The sequence below is a fragment of the Hyperoodon ampullatus genome, assembly GCF_949752795.1.
Source record: "Hyperoodon ampullatus genome assembly, chromosome: 14".
Lineage (NCBI taxonomy): Eukaryota > Metazoa > Chordata > Mammalia > Artiodactyla > Ziphiidae > Hyperoodon > Hyperoodon ampullatus.
Window position 1 is genome coordinate 8701804 of NC_136927.1, and position 24046 is coordinate 8725849.

Sequence of the window (24046 nt, forward strand, 5' to 3'; positions counted from 1 at the left end):
ATAAAAGAATGAAATTAGAACACTCCTTAGCACCATACACAAAAATAAACTCAAAATGGATTAAAGACCTAAATGTAAGGCCAGACACTATAAAACTCATAGAGGAAAACATAGAACACTCTATGACATACATCACAGCAAGATCCTTTTTGACCCACTTCCTAGAGAAATGGAAATAAAAACAAAAATAAACAAATGGGACCTAATGAAACTTCAAAGCTTTTGCACAGCAAAGGAAACCATAAACAAGACGAAAAGAGAACCCTCAGAATGGGAGAAAATATTTGCAAATGAAGCAACTGACAAAGGATTAACCTCCAAAATTTACAAGCAGCTTATGCAACTCAATATCAAAAAAAACAAACAACCCCAATCCAAAAATGGGCAGAAGAGCTAAATAGACATTTCTCCAAAGATATACAGATTGCCGACAAACACGTGAAAGAATGCTCAACATCACTAATCATTAGAGAAATGCAAATCAAAACTACAATGAGGTATCACCTCACACCAGACAGAATGGCCATCATCAAAAAATCTACAAACAATAAATGCTGGAGAGGGTGTGGAGAAAAGGGAACACTCTTGCACTATTGGTGGGAATGTAAATTGATACAGCCACTATGGAGAACAGTATGGAGGTTCCTTAAAAAACTAAAAACAGAACTGCCATATGACCCAGCAGTCCCACTACTGGGCATATACCCTGAGAAAACCATAATTCAAAAAGAGTCATGTACCACAATGTTCACTGCAGCTCTATTTACAATAGCCAGGACATGGAAGCAACCTAAGTGTCCATCAACAGATGAATGGATAAAGATGTGGCACATATATACAATGGAATATTACTCAGCCATAAAAAGAAATGAAATTGAGTTATTTATAGTGAGGTGGATGGACCTAGAGTCTGTCGTACAGAGTGAAGTAAGTCAGAAAGAGAAAATCAAATATTGTATGCTAACACATATATATGGAATCCAAAAAAAAAAAAAGGTTCTGAAGAACCTAGGGGCAGGACAGGAATAAAGACACAGACGTAGAGAATGGACTTGAGGACACAGGGAGGGGGAAGGGTAAGCTGGGACGAAAGTGAGAGACTGGCATGGACTTATATATACTACCAAATGTAAAATAGATAGCTAGTGGGAAGCAGCCACATAGCACAGGGAGATCAGCTCGGTGCTTTGTGACCACATAGAGGGGTGGGATAGGGAGGGTGGGAAGGAGCCACAAGAGGGAGGAAATATGGGGACATATGTATATATATAGCTGATTCACTTTGTTATAAAGCAGAAACTAACAAACCATTGTAAAGCAATTATACTCCAATAAAGGTGTTAAAAAACTTAAAAAAAAAATAAAATGACTTCAGATGTGGTTCACCTAATCAGAGGTTTCAGTGAATGTCATAATTGACTTCAAGAGGCACTGTGATACTATGAGGGGTGTGTGTGTGTGTGTGTGTGTTGGGGTGGGGTCTCCAAAGCAGACTCTCCTTCTAACCAGCTTTCCCCATCTGTAAACTGGTGATATGTTTTGAAAATTGTGAATTGTTATATAAATGTTTTAAAATATTATTATTGTAGCAGGTAAATTCCTGTTTCTTTATTTTCCTTAAATACTATAAAATGTACTCTGAGTCTCCATCCCACAAGGCAAATTATTATTGATACTCTCTCTGTGTGTCTTCTCCAAGGTCCAAAGTGTGTCTTGGCACACGTACTCTGCCCCCTTATTCCTGATGCTCATCCTCAACAGTTCTCAGGCTAGAAAGGTCTGAGAAAGGTTCTGGGGAGGAGGAGGGAGCCTTGGGTAGAGCAAAATTTTCAGGGAGATTCTCTCCTCCAATCCTAGGTACACAATGGTCATCTTGGAGATGCCCATTGCTCATGAAATCTTAAGGTTCAGACAAGGGATCTGAGAGCTGAGAGCCTGGTGTCTAAGATCCAGCCTGTAGAATACACCAGGCAACCCCTTCCCTTAGAGGCCTTGCTTCCTGTCTTCTGCTTGTAGGACTTTGTACCCTCTTCCCAGACCGGGAACACCTCTCTCCCTCCTACCATCAGAAACATCTGTCTGTCTCCTCTACCCTCCAAGACCTTTCACAAAATAGAGGAAGAGAGTACTTTTGTAGGCAGCTTCTACCATCTGACCAAAGGTGAGGTGATCTTGAAATGCAGAGGTTAGAAAATGAGAGAGAACCCCAAACTAATATTCCAGCACATTATTTTTAAAATATAAACACAAAAATAATGTTATTTGTCCTTGTTGTTCCATATACAGTAAAAAAGCAAGCAAAGAATATTTTCACAGATGAAGGAGACCAGCTTTTTAAGATGGGCATCAAGATCCTCCAGCAGTCTAAAAGCCGAAAACAAAAAGCAGAGTAAGTCCATCCAGCTACTTAAGCCAAGTTCAATTTCCATGTTGAGAAAAAGGAACAATCCAAAATCTAATTTGTCATTAAAAGCTTATTGGTATAACAAGTAAGCATATTTGCCTGTAAGCTTTTGTTTTTAAAAGGATCAAATCGTGTTTAAAGAATCCTACAAATTATCCAGCCTACATATGGAAGGACTATGTGTGAAATTGCAGTCCCTACACATTAAATGAAAGGCAGAATGAAGGCACTGATCTGCGCATTCAGGCAAAAATATTCTGTTTTGGCTTTAATTGATTCAAATGAAATAAAACATGTATTATTTGAATTAGAGAAGTTATTGTTTTAGAATGTTTATTCTGCCTAACAGCATTTGTACATCACTTTATGGTTTTCAGAGCACTTTCGTGCATGTGACACCATTTTATCCCCAGAACAGACTTATGAGTTAAGAAGAGTTTCATTTTTCCCCCTTTAAAAAGTTGAGAACAGAGATTCAAGGATGTTAAAAGTGAGGTGATCACAAATGCACAGCTGGGAGGTGACCAAGCCATGGCCACATGGTCTCACACCATGTCCATTGTTTCTCTTTTCACTTGTCTACTTTGTCTAAATGGGAGGCAGAAATATCTTCTCCCCCCAGGAGAGGGGCACAACTTGAGGTCCTATCAAGTCTCTAGTTAAAACCTTGGGATCACACTCTGGCTCTGCCATTACTTGTGTGATCCTGAGCAAGTTACTTAACTGCTTCGTGCCCTGGATAATGCAATCAAGCTCTTAGAACAATGTCCTTAGTAATAAGGAGATAAGTGTTTGTTATTTTTATCTCTAGTCCTCTAAATGGTAAGTGGAAGGTGTGGAAGAGAAGGCAAGTGTGTCTTGAACCATAACAGAAAGAATGGACTCTGAACCCCCGACAAGGAGACTTCTTTTGTTTTCACACAAATTAGGCATACCAGCCCCACGGGAAGCATCCCAGAGCTGTGGTAACCAGCCCCAGGCAGGCAGCCGCAGAGTCCATGAATTCTTTCTGAAAACTCAAAGCCTTTGAGAAGAGCCTAAGAGTGTAGAGGATGAGGGTGGGGGTGGGGCACTCAAGTGTGAACCTGGTTATAAAAACGTCACAACGTCCATTTTTCAAGGTCCTTCTTTGTGTTAATGTTGTAGGCATTTATGTGTGGGATATTACTCATTGCTCACAATGATACTGTAAGACATAAATTATTATCCCCAAATTATGGAGGAGGAAATGGAAGGTCAAAAAGATTCTGATTTTTCCAAACTGACAAGAAGAAAGAAGTAAGGGATTTGATCCTCTCTCTAGGGAAAGTTAAATTAGAAGCTCTTTATAAGAGCAAAAGTGCAGGACCATCCAGCAGTGCAGGAACCTTCATGCCTACCTGCTGTCATTCAATCTCAGGTTATTCTCTCCCAGTCTATCCTGCTCCAGTCCTTGCCCAAGAATCCGAGAAGAACAGCTTATTTCTGTAGCAGCATAGATACATGAGAGGGTACATAAATCTGAGTCTCCTGACACTTCAGCATGTGTAGCAGTGGAGACCTGAAACCAAATATATTCATAACAAAAGACCTAGGAGTTTGTGGGCAAGGTGGGTGAAATTCCTTCAGTTTTCAGGATGGTCTGCTCTCCACTTAAGCCAGTTACATCTAATATAGCCATCTTTAAGATTCTGGTCAGACCAAAGAGGAATCATATCCCTCCTATTCATCTTCTACCCTACCCCCTCCTTGCTTCACCTCTTCTCAGATGAGGGTAGCATAAGTTAGAGGGGCTAGTAGAATTTTTGGCTCATCCACACCCACACCTTGGTCTAATTCACTTATTCAGTCTCTTCATATATAGGAAAGGAAAATTGCTGAACAAGTCAGTGCTGTTAGAAGTACAGATGTTAAGCAAGCATATGTCAGGGAAACACAAACTTGTCTGAAGGAGTCAAGAAACCTCTATGACATCCCGGGTTAACTGTCATTAAGAATTACTCCCCATCAGTGAAGAAGCTGTGAAGATAAGCTGCTGCCCCACACCAAGTTTCTGATGTGTCCTAGAGATGCATTTAGCCTCCTCCTTCCCCAGCACCCAACCAAGCATCCAATGCCAGATCCTTTAGAGACAATCCAGATACCTAATTGAACTTTCTTTTGGAGATCTGCCCCTGCAGCCCAGTTTCTCCTACTTTTTCACTCTTGGGGATTGCAGTCCAGATCTTAATCCCACAAACTTTACTAACACCTTTCTCCTGCCCTTGGTCCTGCTTCTGGTATTCCATATATCACCTTGGACTTTCCTGACAGGGGACCTAAGTAACCACCCCTCCCTCAGAATCAAAGACACCTAGAGGGGTTGGTTTTGCAAACTTTTGCTGCCCCCTGGGACCAGCGACTGGATATACTGCTGGCCCCTGTAGCCCATCTCAGGTTTCTCTGCCCTGGACCATGTTGGTTCCCTTCTAGTCCCAGCAGACTATGTGGTTGCAGCAGCAAGCCATGCAACAGAAGAGCTCCCAGGAGTCTGTATCCTGTTGCCATGCCCATCCCTTGATGCCAGACATTTGAATTCATTGACCTTTGAGACCTTCTATTTTATTATTTGCCTTCTGGTCCCCAGAACCACCGCTTGCTTTGACCATGGCTAATTTTGCTTGATCTCCTGGCTTCTTTTTGTCCCACTGGGGTCTTCTCTCTGTTTGCCATCCAGGACCCTAATGCGTACCTGGATGTCACTCATCCTGGCCTTTTTGGCCCATTCTGTTCTGCTCCAGCTTTTGACCAAGAGCAGCTTATTCTAGCATCAGCATGGGTAGGGGTATATAAAGCTGAGTCTCCTGATCCTTCTGAATTGGTAGCTGTGGTAGATTTGTGTGTTTGTTCCTGTATTTGAGTCAAGGTCACAGGCTTGACTGATCTTACTGCTACCAAAAAGGAAGTTATAAGAGTAAAAATAAATCCCCAAAGCACTCTCTGTCTCCAACACAAGTTTTGACCTTGCAAGTCTCTCCATCATCACTTGCTACACAGATCAGGTCTGGGTGACTTCTGACCAGGACTCATAAAATGCACTGTGAGGCAATCCTCTGGCATCTATATTGGTAATCACTAAACTTTATGTGATTTACCCACTAATTATAGGAGAAAAAGTACCATGCTATAAAACTTTAGAATCTGTGCAACAGTCCTAGTAATAATAATAGCTAGATTTATTGAGTGCTTACTCTGTATCAGGCAGTATGCCGGGCACTTCACATGGATTATCTCATTGAATCGTCCCAGCAACCCTATGAAGTAAGTGCTCTTATTATCCCCATTCCATAGATGAGAGAGTCATAGAGAAGTTAAGTAACTTGCCCGAAGCTCTCAAACTAAATTAGTGGTAGAGCCAGGATTTGAACCCAGGCATTCAGACTCTAGAGCCCTAAAAACCATTAAGGTTTTGTTTGGTTATTGTTTTCCCACACAGTCTGTCTTTGCTGTGCTGAATAATATGTTCTGTTTTAGAAATTTATTTTGGAATATAAAGGAACTGTTCTCATGATAGTAACTTCCAAGATGACATTCCAGTTTTGATTATTTTTAATTGATTTTGATTATATTGTTATGTATCTCAGAGTTCATTTTATAAATCAAATACTCATAATTAATGGGAGTTGCCATGGGAGAGTTCACTATTTTAAGACAAGTGCCCCAATTTTTCACTTTACTTGGTCTATAAGCTTGAAGCATGATATAGCCTAAATATTTCTACTTTTCAGCAGCTTCATTATTTGTCAGATATATTTGAAATTATAATCTTAGACTGACCTAGGGCTGAAAAAAATCTACTGGTCTAGAAATGTAATGGACTTTAGCCAAACTGTATTGTTAGTAGCAACATCAACCAGGTCCTACTTGTTAGAGAGAAGCAGTACGAAGGAGGGAGCAGCAATTTTCATTTTTGATAATCACACTTCTAACTCCGTATTCTTCAAACAGAGCCTACAAACTCTTTGCTAAAGCATCTGACATGGGAAACTTGAAAGCTATGGAGAAAATGGCTGATGCTTTGCTATTTGGAAATTTTGGCATGCAAAACATAACAGCAGCTATCCAATTATACGAGTCCTTGGCTAAAGAAGGATCATATAAAGCCCAAAACGTGAGTTTTGAAAGAAAATTAAACTTTAAATAGCTACATCCTGAAATAATTATAGGCAAATAACATGTGAGAGGAGCTGAGCCTCTACTGCATGAGCCCAGGCCTAGGAAAGTTACTGTAATGCACTGAGTGTAATGTTCCATCAGGGCAGGAACGAGCAGGAGCCGGGGGCAAATTCTTCTAGCTCTTGAGTGACTTTCAGGAATGGAACAGAGCTGCTCTCTAATCCACCTTCCCACCATCCATGTCCATGTGTGTGTTCTGAAATAATGTGAGAACTCTGAACCCCTAACACAGTTAACTTTTATATAATATATATTCACCTATGCAAAGAAATATGGAACTAACTCTCCTACCTTAGGATGCCTGGTTTTTACACTTCAAATATTTTATAAGCTATATATATTTCCTTTCCTATTTTAATATGTGTATTTCATTTTATTCCAAGAATAACATAAGCATTTCCTAGAAAATCTGGAAAACAGAAAAAAAAAAAAAAAAAAAGCCCTTCACAAGCCAACCATCCTGACTCAACTACTGTTAGGACTGCTTTGCATTTCTGTTTGGCTTCTTCCTCTGTGCATCTTTCTTTTTAAAAACATCATCATAATCACATGTATTATGATTATGATGTATCATTTTGTTTCTGGTTGTTTTCACTTAATGCTATAGCAAAAGTATGTTTTCATGTTGCTGGTCTTCTTAATGAAAACATTTCTTTCTGATCACAAAACAGATTTATGCTGATTACAAGAAAACCCGAATTCAGAAATTATGAGGAAGACGCTAAAAGTTGTCTAAAATCTTTTCCCATAGATCATTTTTGTTTCCATCCAGTAAAGTATACAAGCTAAGCTTTGGAGTCAGGCAGATCTAAGTTCAAATGCACTCTACCACTTGCTTATTGGATAACTACTTAACAAAACCCTTTCCCCTTCATCTGCATGAGAATTTGACCTTTGGTTCACTCTCTACTTCTGTTTCCCTGGTAGTGTGATAGGAGTGAAATGTTAACTATGTTTCTAGGTAGTATTGCTATTGTTGAAATGACCTCTACTTGGTAAACTACCTTTGGACTGGGAGAAACTGTCATGAACTATAATACCTGATGGTGGTGATGATTCTTACCGGGATCCTGGACACTATGCCTATGGAGTTGTTACAGGGGGAATATGAGGCTTTTATGTCAGGGTGCCTGTTGCACCACCCAATGTGGATCTCATCCCCTTGTGTCTGAGTCATCTGAGGGACCAAAGATGAGGGCTGCTGGAGGACTATGTGACCTGCTGCAAGGACTCCCACAGAAAGGAGGCCTGATGCTGCCCTGCTGGCAAACTGTGATTCCTGTGCTACATCTACCTGAAGAAACTGGTGGCATGTGTAGCCTGTGGGAGTCTTGTGAGTCTGCATATTTATTTGAACCAGAAGTTGGATGAGAGGAACTCTAATGAGTAGGGTAACCTCTCTAATTTTTACCTGTAGAGTTAGGATAATGATAAAACACCAGGTTCTATGTCTCTCTGGTTCACTGCTATGTCTCTAAAAATTTAGTGCAGTGCCTGGGACAAAAAATATTACCTGAATGCTGAATTAATTCATGATGAATGAATTAATGGAGTTGTGAGGATTAAAATAATGTGTGAAGGCACTTAATTCCATACCTGGAACTTTATAATCATTCATCATAAAAGGTATAAATGCAATTATTACTCTTACTATTATTCTTCTAGAATTTTTCCTATAAGTATGTAGAAAAATTTTTACAAAAATGAGACATACTTTAATTGCTGTTTCCTAATCTGCTCTTTACTCAATAATATATCACAGATATCTTTCCCTGTGAATATATCCCATATTTGGTTAATCAAAAATATAAAGTTCCAAAACAGACCAAATGTTACCATCATGACCACCACAACAAATAATGTCACCTAATTCCTTTCTAAACTACTGAATATGTGCTTTATTTGTTAGTGGGTATATTAATTAATTAATTAAGTCAACAGTTGTTTCTTGGACACTTACTATGTACCACACATAATCCTGTTGATGGGGAGAAAAAGATTAATAGGCCAAAGTCCTCATGGGCCAATCTGAAATATAAACAAATAATTTCAGCATAATTTAGGTGGACTAGAGTTAAGCTGTGTATAAAGTGCTTTAGGCACAGAAAAGGGTCTGACTGGTTTTGCCTGAGGCAGGTAGGGAAGGCTTCAAGGAAGAAGCGACATTTGCTCCCAGTCTAGAATATTGGATACAGGCAACATGAAGGATTTGTCTATATTTGAATAAAGTATTTGATGCAAGGGTCAAAGTACTACTCTCAGAAAAAAAAATTCCAAATTAACGTAATTGGTACATAAAACATATGGATTTTAAAGCTGAAGTCAGAGTTTCACTCCACATATTCTAGTTAGAATAGTTCTATCGCATGGCCCCAGACCTCCTGTCTATTTATGTGTGTTTGGTCTCAGGAGGACAAGAGGACAAAATGCAAGTGAGGACAGACTTATCACCTGAAAGGCTGACATTGACCTGATGTGCAAAATTCAGCCACACTGTTTATTGAAATGCTACAACAGTGGTTGGAAAAAGTCTCTGCCCCAAGCTCCTCTTATGCTCTTCCTGACAACCTGAACACCCGTATTCTTCACTTGGACTTCCCCCTCCTCCCTTCAGCTCCCCGTGATCTTGCAGCCAAAGTGTTATCTGGATGGGCAGGGAGCTTACAGGACCCTGTTCCAGTGCTACAGCTGGATTCTATTCTGAAATTAACTATCATCCCTGTCATCACTATAGGAAAATCTGTTTCTGATAGCAAGTCCTCTTGCAGTTAAAATCTCCTTGTACAAAGAACAATTAAAGATATTCCATGGTACAAACAGTGCTTTGTTCGATGGCTGGTTGCTGCAACAAGGCTGGCCACGTGCCATATTGATCACAGCTCTTTAACAGGACTGGCCAGGTGACCACCTTTCTTCTCAGGCTGTTTGTGCCAGCCTGATACAGGAATCCAGCCGCACTGGTAGGAAATATTGCTGGGAACTGCGAGGACAACGTAGCAACAGAAATGTGGCTGAAGAAGCTGAAATGTATACGGAGAATGATAATGAAAGAGAGTGAGAGAGATAGACATAAAGATAGAGAGAAAGTGAGAATGAAGACACCTATCTCTGGGGGAAAAGGATAAGAACAATCGGAAATACTGAAATGTTATAGATGGGAGAAGCCTGGAGTGCCAGAGGGCTAGTAGAGACCTGATTTAACAAAGAAAACAAAAAAGATATCATCTCAGATTCATGCAGGCATTGAGGGGGTGGGGGAAGAAATGTGGTTTCAGGCTATGTATAAAAGGAAAGCTGGAGGGAGGAAAAGAGACATACTTATTTCTTTTCATGCACCTTGAATGGTTCATCTCACAAAAAATCCAAATAAACTAAAAGAAATCCCAATAAGGGCAATAAAAGCAAATAAGATTGTGAACAGACTCCATTGAATTGATTTGCAAAGAATCTGTACCTTCCAAATAATGAAAACTATTCACTAATGGTGTAGTCTTCATGAAAATGGTGAAAATTGAAGAAAGAACAAATAAAAATAAGCCATATTTTAGAGGATGTCATAAGATATTGTAGTATACCAGCTGGAGGTAGATAAATTATGTATTTTTTATTTCTCTGATCCTCATTTAAGGAAGCAGAGATTCAGAATTAGAAAGACTCATTCTTTTCTTGATACTGATGAACTGTTTCAATAGAAAATTTGTCTATTAATTTGCCAAACAAGAAGGTAGAGTTTAAACCTCATTTGCTTTGAGAATCAAGAAATGGATCATAAATGGATAACTAATAAGAACCTGCTGTATAAAAGAATAAATAAAATTAAATTAAAAAATTTTAAAAAAAGAAATGGAGCATTCACATTGTATCACCTTAAAATTAACTTAATCACCGTAATGATTATTAGCACTGTGCTACTACTGAAAAAAAAAATCATTTTTAGTATCAAGTACTCCCTTTGATAATTCTAGGATTACCTGTGTAAAGCATTTCTTTTTGATGTTAATCATCTTTTTGTATTAAGGGTGCAAAAAGGATCTTAGTTTTCCATCAGGGTTGATTCACACTTCTGTTTGGCATGCAATTTGAGCTAAAAGTAATGACCACAGATGCTTTCAAGCCCCGTACAACAATTAAAATAATTAAATGCTTAACCTTTTTTCTCTTTTAATAATTCCTTATATAAAGAGAAAAAGGAGGAACATTTAATTTTTAAGTTGCTATTATGGAACCTGAGTAATTTGCTTTGAAATATACTAAAATATCCTCTACACTTAACTCTTTCCATTCAAATCCCAGTGACTATAACACAGCACAATGGTTGAGTTCAGAGTCTAATAAACAAATCTAATTGGCAGAGCTTGACCTTTTAAAACCACTGAAAGTATCATTGATGTCATCACTATAGTGTAGCTTCTCTTCAACTCACAGCATTTTTTTTCTGGATTAAGATTTAATCATTCTAGGACTTCCCTGGTGGCACAGTGGTTAAGAATCCGCCTGCCAATGCAGGGGACACGGGTTCAAGCCCTGGTCCGGGAAGATCTCACATGCCACGAAGCAACTAAACCCATGCACCACAACTACTGAGCCCGCGTGCCACAACTACTGAAGCCCGTGCACCTAGAGCCCGTGCTCCGCAACAAGAGAAGCCACTGCAATGAGAAGCCCACGCACCACAACAAAGAGTAGCCCCCGCTCGCCGCAAGTACAGAAAAGCCCGCGTGCAGCAACAGACCCAACACAGCCAAAAATAAAATTAATTAATTTAAAAAAAGATTTAATCATTCTATAATCCATTTCATTTCACCTCAGCCTTATCTCAGAAAAGACCAAAGACCAAAAACTGACTACTGTAAAGTTGTTAGGTAACAATGCCTAAGTGTAAAGAAACAGGACAGCCCTGACTATAATTGGCATATTTACTACATGACAGCCCATAACATCTTTTGTCTTCCTCTAGTGCCTGCCATGCTTTAAGCAGTGGGGAAAAAAAAAAGTTAAGCCCTCCAGATAATTAATTCAAGATCATCCATTGTTATTTTTCTGCTAAAGAGAGAGGAAGCATTCTCTTTGAGTTGATTATTTGAAGCTGGGAAAATCATGGTTTTAGCCCTTTATAGAATGAGCTTTATACAGAGAAAGCTCTCCATCCCAATCACAGAATGGAAATTAACTCCCACACAATCCACTACACAACTTCACGACCTCACAATTTTCTCCAAGAGGATCAGGCCAAAAAGTGTGGTAGGCTCTGCACAAAATGATACACTGTTGGTGAAAGCATCTTATAATACAAGCTCGGGCTTCCCTGGTGGCACGGTGGTTGAGAGTCCGCCTGCCGATGCAGGGGACATGGGTTCGTGCCCTGGTCCGGGAAGATCCCACATGCCACAGAGTGGCTGGGCCTGTGAGCCAAGACCATTGAGCCTGCGCATCCGGAGCCTGTGCTCCACAACGGGAGAGGCCACAACAGCGAGAGGTCCGCGTACCGCAAAAAAAAAAAAAAAAAAAATTGCTAAGAGTTGCAAGAAAAATAAATTATTTAGCCAATAATATTGGCTAAAGATATTTTTACAAGGAGCCAATTTAGCCATTTAAAATATAACTACCAGGGTTAGAGGAGTACCAGGATTCCAGACGCTTTCCATTTGTAATAACAGCCTTCATGATCAACTTTCCTGAAAAGGGAGCCTTTGAGACCAAAGAGGAATTGGCAGAATCTTAAATTTTTTTTTTAGTTTATGGATTAAGTAGATTACAAATTATAAACCACATGTTAGAGCTATTATGGTTTTAAGAACTGAACTCTGCAGTCAATTCCCTAGTTTAAAAAGTAAGATTGTTCTTTATCCTTGAAATTTTAATAAAAAGTTTAAGAAATTATTCATTTTCTGTTTTGATGGAATTATCAGACCTTGTTGTATCTTGATTTTAGGGAGACATTTAACAAGGTCTTGCATCATGTTCTCATGAGCTAGATGAAAAAGTAGAAATGTGGGCTTTGATAATGGTAAATAAAAAGTATAGACTAATAGGTTGATGCCAAGGTGAAAGTAAGTCAGGTAATCTGCCTCAGGACGCTGCCTATGACCCTGTGCTCTTCAAATATTCCATCAGCTATTAAGCTGAATGGCTAATACCAAATTGTTTTTAATTTGAAGCATAGAAAGAAAGGCATATTACCCATGATTTGCATAAGAGTATAGAAAGAACTTGTAAAAATGGTGATAGGAATAATAAAGCTACAAATGAGTAGCAACTTGAAAATATTAGGAACACCAAAACAGACTATTACAATTATGTTCTGACAAAAAATAGTGTTATGACTCTATTGAGAAGAGGAGGAAGGAGAAAAACTAAAGTGATGTAGATGACCTAAATCATCATCTATCATCTAGCAAATCTATAGCTAATGTGCAAAATATATAAATTAACAGCAAGTAGTAGCAACTTATCAGGAGTCCTAATGGTGGTAATTATCAGAAGAAAACAGCTAAAATAAGTAAAAGTGGTTATCTCTGAGGAGACAAATAGGGAGTAGCCTAGAAAGGAGCAAGGCATTGATATTTGTATTTTAAGCCCTCAGAAGTATTGGAATTTTAATTTTTAATACATATGCATCTCTTAATTTGATAACAAATATATAAAAAGTTAAATTTAGATATTAATTCTCCCCCCCAAAAGGAATTATGCTTAACAACAGAAGTCCTCTCCCACTGAAAAGAAAGAAGAATCTTTGGAAAATGTCAAATTCCGGGTGTGGGGCAAGAAATGTACAAGATGATGTTGAAACATCTTATCCTACTTGATGGCAAGGATGCTGTCAGAAAATACTAGGATAAGAATTCCCTGGTGTTGCAGTGATTAAGACTCGGCGCTTTCACTGCGGTGGTCCGGGTTCAATCCCTGGTCTGGCAGCTCGAACAAGCACGAATTACTAAAGATGGAACAATTGAGCATGAAGATGAATAATGACCACAATGGACTGAAATACCTCAAATGTACTTAAATCCATTAGTTCATAATGATACTTAGAAACAACACTCTTTTTAAAAATTTTTTTTTAATATTTATTTTTGGCTGTGTTGGGTCTTGGCTTCTGTGCGAGGGCTTTCTCCAGTTGCAGCAAGCGGGGGCCACTCTTCATCGCGGTGCGCGGGCCTCTCACTATCGTGGCCTCTCTTGTTGCGGAGCACAGGCTCCAGACGCGCAGGCTCAGTAGTTGTGGCTCACAGGCCTAGTTGCTCCGCGGCATGTGGGATCCTCCCGGACCAGGGCTCGAACCCGTGTCCCCTGCATTGGCAAGCAGATTCTCAACCACTGCACCACCAGGGAAGCCCGAAACAACACTCTTTAATCACTTTGGAGGATGTTAGAGAACCAACTCTCATTATTTTGAAAACTGATAAACAGGTTCAAACATTTATTGACTATTCTTCACAAACTATATCTCAGAATATAGGAGACCAAGGAAAGTTTTTCTTTGTAAAATTATTCCAGCTAATAAATGAGGAAGGAATGACAGAATTAGATTGGTATCTTTTTGCCACCCCTTATAAGTCAATGAACCTACACAGTGGTCATTACTGGCTGCTAACATCACAAAGCAGAGACAAGAAACTATATACCTCCTGATGGAAATACATAACACTTCCTATGAGACAGTCTTGCCAAACACATCACACCTAAGTTTGATCAAGCCTCTAAATCTGACTGCCAGCCTGTAGAAAATACAGTATTGTGATCAACAAAATCCAGGCTAAGTATAACTCTATAGGAGGAGTGACTGGTTTTTTCAACAATAACAAAAAATTACAAGGAGAAAAGAGATGGATAAGAAACTTAGATATTAAAAAAGACTTGAGACTTCCCACTCAGTTGCAATGTATTGGCCATATCTGGATCCCAATTCAAACAAATTGTTAAAAAAAGAAAAGAAAAATAAAGAACATTTATAAGGCAGTTGGGTAGATATAGATACTGACTAATGATATTAACAAATTTATATTAATGTTTTTAGTGAATAATGGTATGATTTTTTTTTTTTTTTTTTTTTTTTGCGGTACACGGGCCTCTCACTGTTGTGGCCTCTCCCATTGTGGAGCACAGGCTCCGGACGCGCAGGCTCAGCGGCCATGGCTCACGGGCCCAGCTGCTCCGCGGCATGTGGGATCTTCCCAGACCGGGACAGGAACCCATGTCCCCTGCATTGGCAGGCGGACTCTCAGCCACTGCGCCACCAGGGAAGCCCTATGATTTTGTTTTTTTAAAGGTTCTTTCTTTCATAGGCACATACTGAAATATTTACAGATGAAATATATATTGTCCAAGATTTACTTCAAAATAAACTGGATGGCCAGAGAAAATCAGTGTGGATATCAATGAAGCCAGATTGGGCAAACTGACAATGGATAATGATTGGGTGATGGATCATGGGTTTTTTATATTACTTTATTTACTTTTTCATATTTGACATATTCTGTACTAAAAAGAATACACAGATGGAATAGGTGTTAGACTTGAAGATTAATAACTAAGAGGAAGTTGAATATCTCCACACTCTTCTGGCTTTTGTTGAGCAGTATGGCATTTCCCCCCCAAAATGGCCACAGTAATATTTCCAGTCCACATGCTATTTCAGACCCCTAATCAACATCATCAAAAAGTAGAGTCTATTTTCCATTTCCTTGTATGCAGGTGGGCTTGTGACTACTTCAAACAATAGAGTTTGCTGTAAGTATTGCTACATCACTTTGAAGGCTAAGTCATAAAAAGGATACAGCTCGGCCTGGCTCCCTCTCTCTCAGGATGCTCACTCCTGGAACCCAGCTACCATGCTGTGAGGAAGCTCATACAACAGGAGAGGCCACATGTTGCTGTTCTGGCCATTAGTCTCTGCAAAGGTCTCAACAAACAGCTAGAATCAACTGCCAGACATGTGAATGAACCAGCATTCAGATTATTGCATCCCTAACCTTTGAGTCTTCCAACTAAGGCTCCCATATCATGGATCAGAGAAAAGCCATCCCCACTCTACCTTGGCCAAATTTCTGACCCACTGAATCCTTAGCATAATAAATGGTCATTTTATGCCACCAAGTTTCTGGTTAATTTTTTACACAGCCTTATTATTATAGAGCAGACATTTAAAATACCCCTTACTAATGTAGGTAAGAATAGCTGTAAAATAAATGGATTTGTTGAGTTTTTCTTTTTCTTTTGGGCTTTAGGCATTAGGATTTTTGTCTTCTTGTGGAATAGGGATGGAATACAATCAAGCTAAGGTAAGGTCATTCTATTTTTTTCTGGAACAAAAATGACGTTTTAAAGGGACACTGAATAGAGGGTCTACTCTTTAATTGAAGGGCTCACTCTAGTGTGGTGGTTAAGAGCACAGCTCAATAGTTAGAGAAGTTTAGGGTCCTAATGCCATTTGTTTCTTAACGTTCCATATTATCAAGTTTCAGATAATATCTACTTCATAAGGGTTTTGTGATGTTTAAATAAAATATCATGTACAATCCCCTTTTCACAGACTCTAGAGCTCAATAAGCCCCCAGTGAATGGCAGCCATCTTTACAGAGGAAGAGAATGAAATTTGTAATTTATTTTGGAGTAGTTCAAGGTTAGGAATAAAAAGGCAATGATTGGGTTTGAGTTTCAAATTTAAATGTTGAATAACCTTTTTTTAAACTTTAGGCACTGATACATTACACCCTTGGAAGCGCTGGAGGAAGCATGATATCCCAGATGATTTTGGTTTGTAATTAAATATTCTTGGGCCCAAATAGGTGTGTTATAAATATAGCATTGTCAAAATATTAAGAGTTTATATGTGTTTTAGGGGTACAGATATTTGTCAGGAATCAGTGTTCTACAGAATTGCGAAGTTGCCCTAAGTCATTACAAGAAAGTGGCAGATTACAGTGAGTAATCCACATAATTTATTTTAAGATAAAGAGACTTGCCAAGCAATTAAAAAAACAAATCAATACTAGTTGAAATATTTATGAAAGTATTTAAAGACTGTGCTTTAACATTGGTTATAATACAATTCTTTTAATACAATGTAGAGTTTCTGATTTCTTAATAGTTACTTTTCCAAAAGTTTTAAATGATTGTACTCATCTTTTATTTTTGTTAGTTCATGTCGCCAAACAATTCTATTTTACTTGATCTTGTGATCTTCTTTCCTTAAACTGAGAATTTAAATATAACATGAATAAATATTAAGCAGTTTCTGTAATTCTAACATTTAGAATATGGGATGACTTGTTAAAAATTCCTGAAGAAATGGATGTAAGGTACATACCTTGGCAATCTCTATTGTTGCACTTGAGAACAATTCAAGTAACCATTATTCTATTACCCTATCCTTTGTCTACAAAACACAGAGCATGAGGTTAATATATATTCCTAGAATCATTTTCAAAGTTGCATGTAATATTTCCTCATGCAACATCACTGAACCAGACTACATAATAGAGTTTTAAATAAAAGTCTTCCAAGAAGTGAATAGGGTAAAGTCCATGGTTAATTTCTATGATCAGAATAACATCTGAATTTACATCTTTGACATTATTAGGATCTGAGAAAAGAAAGAAAAAAAATTACTTTTGAATTAAAGATGTTATATATATCAAGATGTTTTTGTATGCCTAATGAAACTGGAATTATCAGATATATTTCAAATTGTGTATTTTGTTAGGTTTACTCAACCATATTTAAAATTTATTTTCAGACTATCCATAGGAAATAATTAAGAAGCGGTTCTTACTCTTGTTTTGTAGTTTCAATATACCCAGTAAAAGTGAGTGATAGAAGGAGTTGGTTGCCTTCGTCTGAAATCTGTCTTCTTTCCTGAGCCTGCTTGGCTAGGGTCTTACATATATTGATACAATATTTGTATAGTATGCAAAAAATAAGTAGTGTCTTGTACTTTTCTGAGAACCAAATAAGCAAAATTAGCAACTTTCTATCTCCTAAGGGTATTTCTTTTCTGTTAGTAGACCAGATCTCTGCACAATTTAAAGAGAATAGGCCTAATAGTTTTTTCTGTAAGCTGACTGTTGTCTCTTACAGTCTGTGTATTCTGGCTACTCTCTGGCTTGTTTCTATTCACAGTTGCTGACAAATTGGAAAAAAGTGAAGGTGTTCCAGTGGAAAAAGTGAGACTAACGGAAAGTCCTGAAAATCTGAGTTCTAACAGTGAGATTTTGGACTCGGACATATACCAATACTATAAATTTTTGGCTGAAAGAGGAGTTGTTCAGATACAAGTAATGTATACAGATGAGCTTGAATTTTTAGAACATGCAAATGACAAAGGGCTTAGTTCTCTCTGAGTCCTAGAAGGGTTAACAATGCCCCATCCTGAATGGGAAAGGGAAGAGAACCCCCTCTTTGTTCTACTCCTTTTGTGTCTGTAACTTTCAGTTCCTTATAGCCTATGGGAGACCCAGTTGCAATAGTAATGGCATTGTTTTTTGCATTTACTCCTAAAAAAAAATTACAAAAAAGAACTAGATTGTAATTATAGAAAAAAAGTACCATCCAATGTTGGTTTTAATATGAATGAATTCTTACCAGGATCCAGAAATACCCTATCTTTGGAAATGGGAATGGAAATAGGACAGCATTTGTGTGACCTTTGAGAACCAAGAGTTAAGGCCACTAGATTTGCATGCCCAGGTGTTGCTATACATCACCAGGCCAGCTTTCTGGCCTTGCGGAAGCCATATGACCAACATCAACCATTTACCCAATAAAACACAGAATTGGGAACGGTTTCCTGCTTCTTTTTTAAGACATGCCAATTGTAGCAAACTGGATCAATATGCTGCATTAAAATCATCAAGTAATTTTTTTCTTTTCTTTATTGAAATGAATATTACTGCTAAAATAATTGTCAAAACTCATCATTTCTAGGTATCTCTTGGACAGTTACATCTAACTGGGAGGAAAGGTCTAGATCAGGATTACTATGTAAGTCAATCTCAAGCTTCAGTCATGTGGGGTGGGAAGGATAATGGTGAGAGAGGTTGGCAGCGCCATGAAAGGTGAGAGGGTGGGTGGAAGAGTTGCTGGGGAAAGCCCGCTGATGCTTCCTTGGTCAGATCTGCTTCCCAGTTTTTGAGGAAGAACAAATTTCACTAGAGAAAGCACTTTTTCTACCTGCCTCCAAGTACAAAGGGGTAGAGGCCTGTGAAGGAGTAGCTGGGGCTGGGGAGTTTCCATGGTCCCACTGAACCGTCTCTCTTCCCACCCACACTCACTGTTGAACTGGGGTTAGGTGAGGAGGATACACCCATTCCCAAAGGCCAGCTGTGGAAAGTCTACCTGGGAGTTAACGCCTCAACCCCACTTGGCTAGATTAGAGGACAGACTGCTTCCAATATAATTAGGTATATTATTAATCATCTTTATACATTTGCAAAGCTCCTTTCAATCACTTTGCTTAATCTTACCTGATCCCAGTGAGGTTAAAAGATTAATTAACAATTCACATTTATGGTGGAGAAAAAAACAAATAAACTTGACCTACACGGGATCCTCCTCAGTAAGATGCCAAAGACGTTGGATGAGATCTTGTCGTAATCCTGATTGTGGTTTCAAGGCCCTAGATCCCCACAGATCTGGGGAACTAACTGGGATTCTTTTAAAAGATGATTTTGCAGCCCTTGTCATTTTATACAAGCCATGTGCTCACTGTCTCAAAGGAACACACACTCTATTTCAACATAGTCCCAATGGCTAAGCAATAGAAATAACTACTTTGTATGGCAGTTACATAAAAGACTGTAAAAAGTTATTACTTTCTGTTTCACTTTATATTTTATTTTATGAATGTACCTTTGGTACCATAGTTTGTGTTTTATATGAGGTACTATACTCATTAGGTAAATGTCAAAGTTAATTTTATAAAATGTGATAAAATAGGTAACAATTGAAATAAGCATATGCATCCCAAGACAGCTCAACTGAAGGTCTTCAGATTTTTTAAAATCTTCACAATAACTAAGGTTTTAGCTTCTTAGATGAGAAGTTCTGGATTCACATGATTCCAACATCAGATTTAAGCCTGCAATGAGTGTCTCCTGTTAACTATAAGATGCATAACTGAGAAGAATTCTCCATTTTCCATAAAGACAAAATTTGATTGTGAAGATGCCCAAACCATGCCTATACGAATGCCCACTAAGCTTTGCAGAGTACATAAGATCCCACAAAGCTAAGCATTGGGCTGGCCAAAAAGTTCATTCGGGTTTTTCCTGTATGATGGTACGGAAAAACCCGAATGAATTTTATGGCCAACCCAATACTTCCAGTCAGCTCTAGCCACCATGAACACCAGATGGGAGCTGTAGCTGCCTCTAGGTGAGAATGAGATGCAATCCCAAGGCTGGCAATAGAAGAGTCTGGTGCTGTAGTGGCAACAGCTAGGCAGTTGGGTATCACCCAGGAGCCCAGTCAGGCTCTACTGTGGGCTCATTCACATTCATTATCTCTGTTTTACTGATGAGAAGCTGAGGCTGGAGAGATGAAGTAAATTGTTTCAAATCTCACAGCTTGGTAGTAAGATTGTTAAGAAGTAAAATTTGAACTCAGGATTTCCACATTCAAAGCCTGTGCTCTTTTCATTAAACTCTGCTTACTCTTGACCTGGGCAAAAACAAAACACAAATTAAAAAAATGCAGCCATTGAAATCGAGTTTCCTCATTTGTAAAGCAAGAAGAAGGAATGATATAATCACTCAGGTTTCTCCAAATTCTCTGATGGTATGTTGGGCCCCAATCTTCCCATCCAGACATCTAAAAAGGCTGGTTTAATTCCAGAACCATCCCAGTAGTTGGGCAAGCACAAGCTGGTCCTTCCTGCTTTCCCCAGCCTAATAAATCTGAACTTGCATGGAGGACTCCAGTCAAGGTATCAAGACTGATTGGCTTATATATCAGTTAGCTTAGGCTGCCATCATAAACCCCATTCCCAAAGTTAGGTGGCTTAAAACAACAACCATTTATTTAATTCATGATTTTGGCAGGTCAGTAGTTGTGGCTGGGCTCAGCTGAGTAATTCTTCTGGTCTGGTCCAGGCTCAGCTAATCTTGGCTGGGCTTACTCACACATGTATAGTTAGCTAGAGTTTTGGCCAGGGCTGGCCCATTTATGATGGCCTCATCTGTGACAGCTAAGATGACTGGGTCTCTCTTCATGCTCTCATCCTCCAGCCAGTTGGCCCAAGCTTTTCACATGGCAGTCAAAGGTTCTACAATTTATTTATATTTTTTGCGGTACACGGGCCCCTCACTGTTGTGGCCTCTCCCGTTGTGGAGCACAGGCTCCGGATGCGCAGGCTCAGCAGCTATGGCTCACAGGCCCAGCCGCTCTGCAGCATGTGGGATCCTCCCGGACTGGGGCACGAACCCGTGTCCCCTGCATCGGCAGGCAGACTTTCAACCACTGCGCCACCAGGGAAGCCCAAGGCTTTTTAAAGAGAGAAGAGTTGTGTCCTAATAAGACACTTTGGAGAGTGTCTTCATTTCTCATTCCTGGGGCTTATTTCTTTTATTTCTCCATGTGGTCTCTGAGGAGAACTGATGGAAGGTCAGGATGAGGCCTAAGGAATGAGGCAGCAAGAGACAGGTCAGCTCCCATGCATTCTAGACTGAGCATTTCATTTAACGTTATGATCCAGAGAGAAGCAGAGGTTTTGCTGGCCCCCTGCAGTTTGATTTAGAAAGAATTGGCCTGAAGTTCACCTCTGCAGAAAGACCTGGGCTCAGCAGGCAGCCAGCTGTGTCTAGTCTTACTCCCTCTGCCTCATAAACATTAGGATGCTGTATATCCAATTCTGCCAATTACACAAACTGTCTTATGCAATAAGTACATACTGACAACATACAAGTGTACTTTTTTAAAATAATGGAGTATTTAGTTCGGCAGCTGGGATTTATCTGTCCTCCACAAAGCCACATGCCTATCATGCCTTTCCAAATGTGAGAAACAAGCCCTAACGTTCTAAAAGTATATATATGAAATATATGTATTTATCTCCCACTCTTTAGGTTTGTGATTGAAATAGCACTTGGAGTAGTGCTTTAAACAAAGTGGGCATTTCATAGATAGTTTTTAATGCATGTTGAATGAAATAAAATTTAGTTCAAAAGCTATTTTGTATGATATGTTCATTACTGTCAATAATGTTGTTCCTTTTCTCTCCAGAAAGCATTATACTACTTCTTAAAGGCAGCAAAAGCTGGGAGTGCAAATGCCATGGCATTTATAGGAAAGGTACAAGCTTCATCTTGACCAATATTTTTCATTTCTTAAAGCCTCATAGTACCAGCTAATTGAACCCAGTGTAGGGTGACAGGGCTGCACACCTCTTTCATGGAAGCAGCTAAGCGGGGCATTTGGCTACAAACTGAGAGTAGCATTCTTGAGGTGACAGTTTGGGAAGAAGCCCCATACAATAGTGGTCTTTATCCAGGGCACCAAAAGCCATCTTGAAAGTGAATGTGGCCCAGGGCTCCTGGCTGAGTGTAGCTCAGAGCCCCTCTGTTGAGCCCTTGGTGGGTAACAGGAGATCTGGGCTAGTTGTACATCAAAGATTGGTACAGGCCTCCACCCATCGAGGTACCTCCTTCCTCCATCCCTGGAATGAGAACCAGCTCCATACTGACCGAAACCCAGCTCCTCCCTGACTGATGGGAGGAGCTGTTGTGGAGTATCCCTCTGGAGAGGCATCTTCTTCTCTCCTTCAAAGACTACTAACACCCCTGTGTGCTGTCCTTGGCTCCCTGCAGCCAGTCTGCATCAGTAAGCATGGGGACAAGTGCCCTGCTTCCAGAGGGCTACATACAGTAAATTTAGATGCAAGGAAGCATGAAAAAACACAGATAGGATCCTTTTTTTTTTTGCCCTTGGTCAAGGGCACTCCAGAATGTATGTAATAGATTGTATCCTTAGTTTTTCCATTTATAAAAATTGAGGTGAAATTCAAATAACATAAAATTAACCATTTTAAAGTGTACACTTCAGTGGCCTTTACTACATTCACCATGTTGTGCAACCATCACCTCTATGTAGTTCTCAAAGATTTTCATCACCCTCAAATTCCTTAGTTTTTACATCTTTTCATTTATTTTATTTTATTTTTTTGTAGATGTATTTAGAAGGGAATGTTGCAGCACCACAAAATAATGCTACCGCTTTCAAATACTTTTCTATGGCAGCTAATAAGGTATGTATTCAGCCCATTTCTGTAAACATATTAAAACACTTGCCTTTCATTACATGCAGACTGGTGCTGAAGAGTTAAGTCCAAAACCCCATGCCAGACTAATGGGCCTGGGAGGAGTTTAGGGTCCCGGGGAAGAAAAATATCGTTGACAATAAAATATGGGGTGGGGGTAGACAGAGACACGTCTCGCCTTCTTGGTAAATGGAAAATGGCAGTGCCTTGTGCTGTCCTAGCTGGAGGCCAGACAGAAGCTCAGCTCTCCCCTCCCCCATGCAGTAGATGAGGCCATCTAGCTCAGGAAACAGGAAACAAAAATGAGGACCGAGGAGGGGAAAACTCAGTCAGTAGCTGCAGTAAGTTGAGTACAAAGACAACCAAGAAATGCCCAGTTTTTTCTCCTTTGATCTTACCCAAAGGCTCTGGCTCAGGCAGAAGGTTGTCAGGCAGCCAGGACAATATGATTGAGAGGGTGGCGCTGGAGACAGAATCCCTGGTTTGAATGCCAGTCCTTCAACTTACTAGCTGTGTGACCATGGACAAGTTACTTAACCTCTCTGTGCCTCAATTTTCCTATCTATAAAATGAGAACATAGGAAAATTTGCCTCATATTGTTGTTGTCAGGGTTTAATGAGTTAATAGTTATATGCCTCATATTGTAAAGTACCTAAAGCAGTGCCTGGCACATAGTAAGTGTTGTGTGTCAGCTATTATCTTTCGAAGTCTGGGGCCAGTAACGTAGAATGAAGTTCAAAGCATATCCGAGGCAGAATGGATTGGATCTGTGAGGAAATATAGAAATTGTGTAGTGTGGCTCCTGCCACTGAAGTTCTTGCCTTGGTTCCTAAATCAGTGAGGCTGGTATCTGTCAGGTGAAATTTAGCAGACTCCCCTAAACCCCTGTAGTGCATACAGAACGTCCTCATGGCAACACTCACCAACCTAACGCTGGAGAACGGCCTTGATAAACTTTCTAATCCTGCACAGTAGGAAGCATTTTGTTGTCTTCCACTGTCTTACAGCAACACAGGCAGTAGAGATGTACTCAAATGGAGAATATTTTCAACTGTTCTCAGTTTTTAGAAGCCCACACGCTGCTTCAGGAGCCTATTTATAAATGACTAGCACCTCGGAGCTGCTGCTATTGTGGTTTAAATTACTGAGAAGGCTGGTATTCGGTTCCTCTCCCTTGTAATTTATATGAAATTGT

General features: G+C 39.4%; 1 protein-coding gene across 1 annotated transcript in view; it reads left to right on the forward strand.

The window, feature by feature from the left end:
* Positions 1-24046, forward strand: part of SEL1L2 (SEL1L2 adaptor subunit of SYVN1 ubiquitin ligase) — a gene marked incomplete at both ends in the record, with an annotated part of 99688 nt that overhangs the window by 53795 nt on the left and 21847 nt on the right. Inside the window, 9 exons of the mRNA XM_079718959.1 lie at positions 2287-2389; positions 6371-6533; positions 15826-15879; positions 16295-16354; positions 16440-16521; positions 17720-17874; positions 18524-18580; positions 21818-21886; positions 22761-22838. Coding sequence (XP_079575085.1) covers positions 2287-2389; positions 6371-6533; positions 15826-15879; positions 16295-16354; positions 16440-16521; positions 17720-17874; positions 18524-18580; positions 21818-21886; positions 22761-22838 — 821 coding nt within the window. The remainder of the gene's footprint in view (positions 1-2286; positions 2390-6370; positions 6534-15825; positions 15880-16294; positions 16355-16439; positions 16522-17719; positions 17875-18523; positions 18581-21817; positions 21887-22760; positions 22839-24046) is intronic.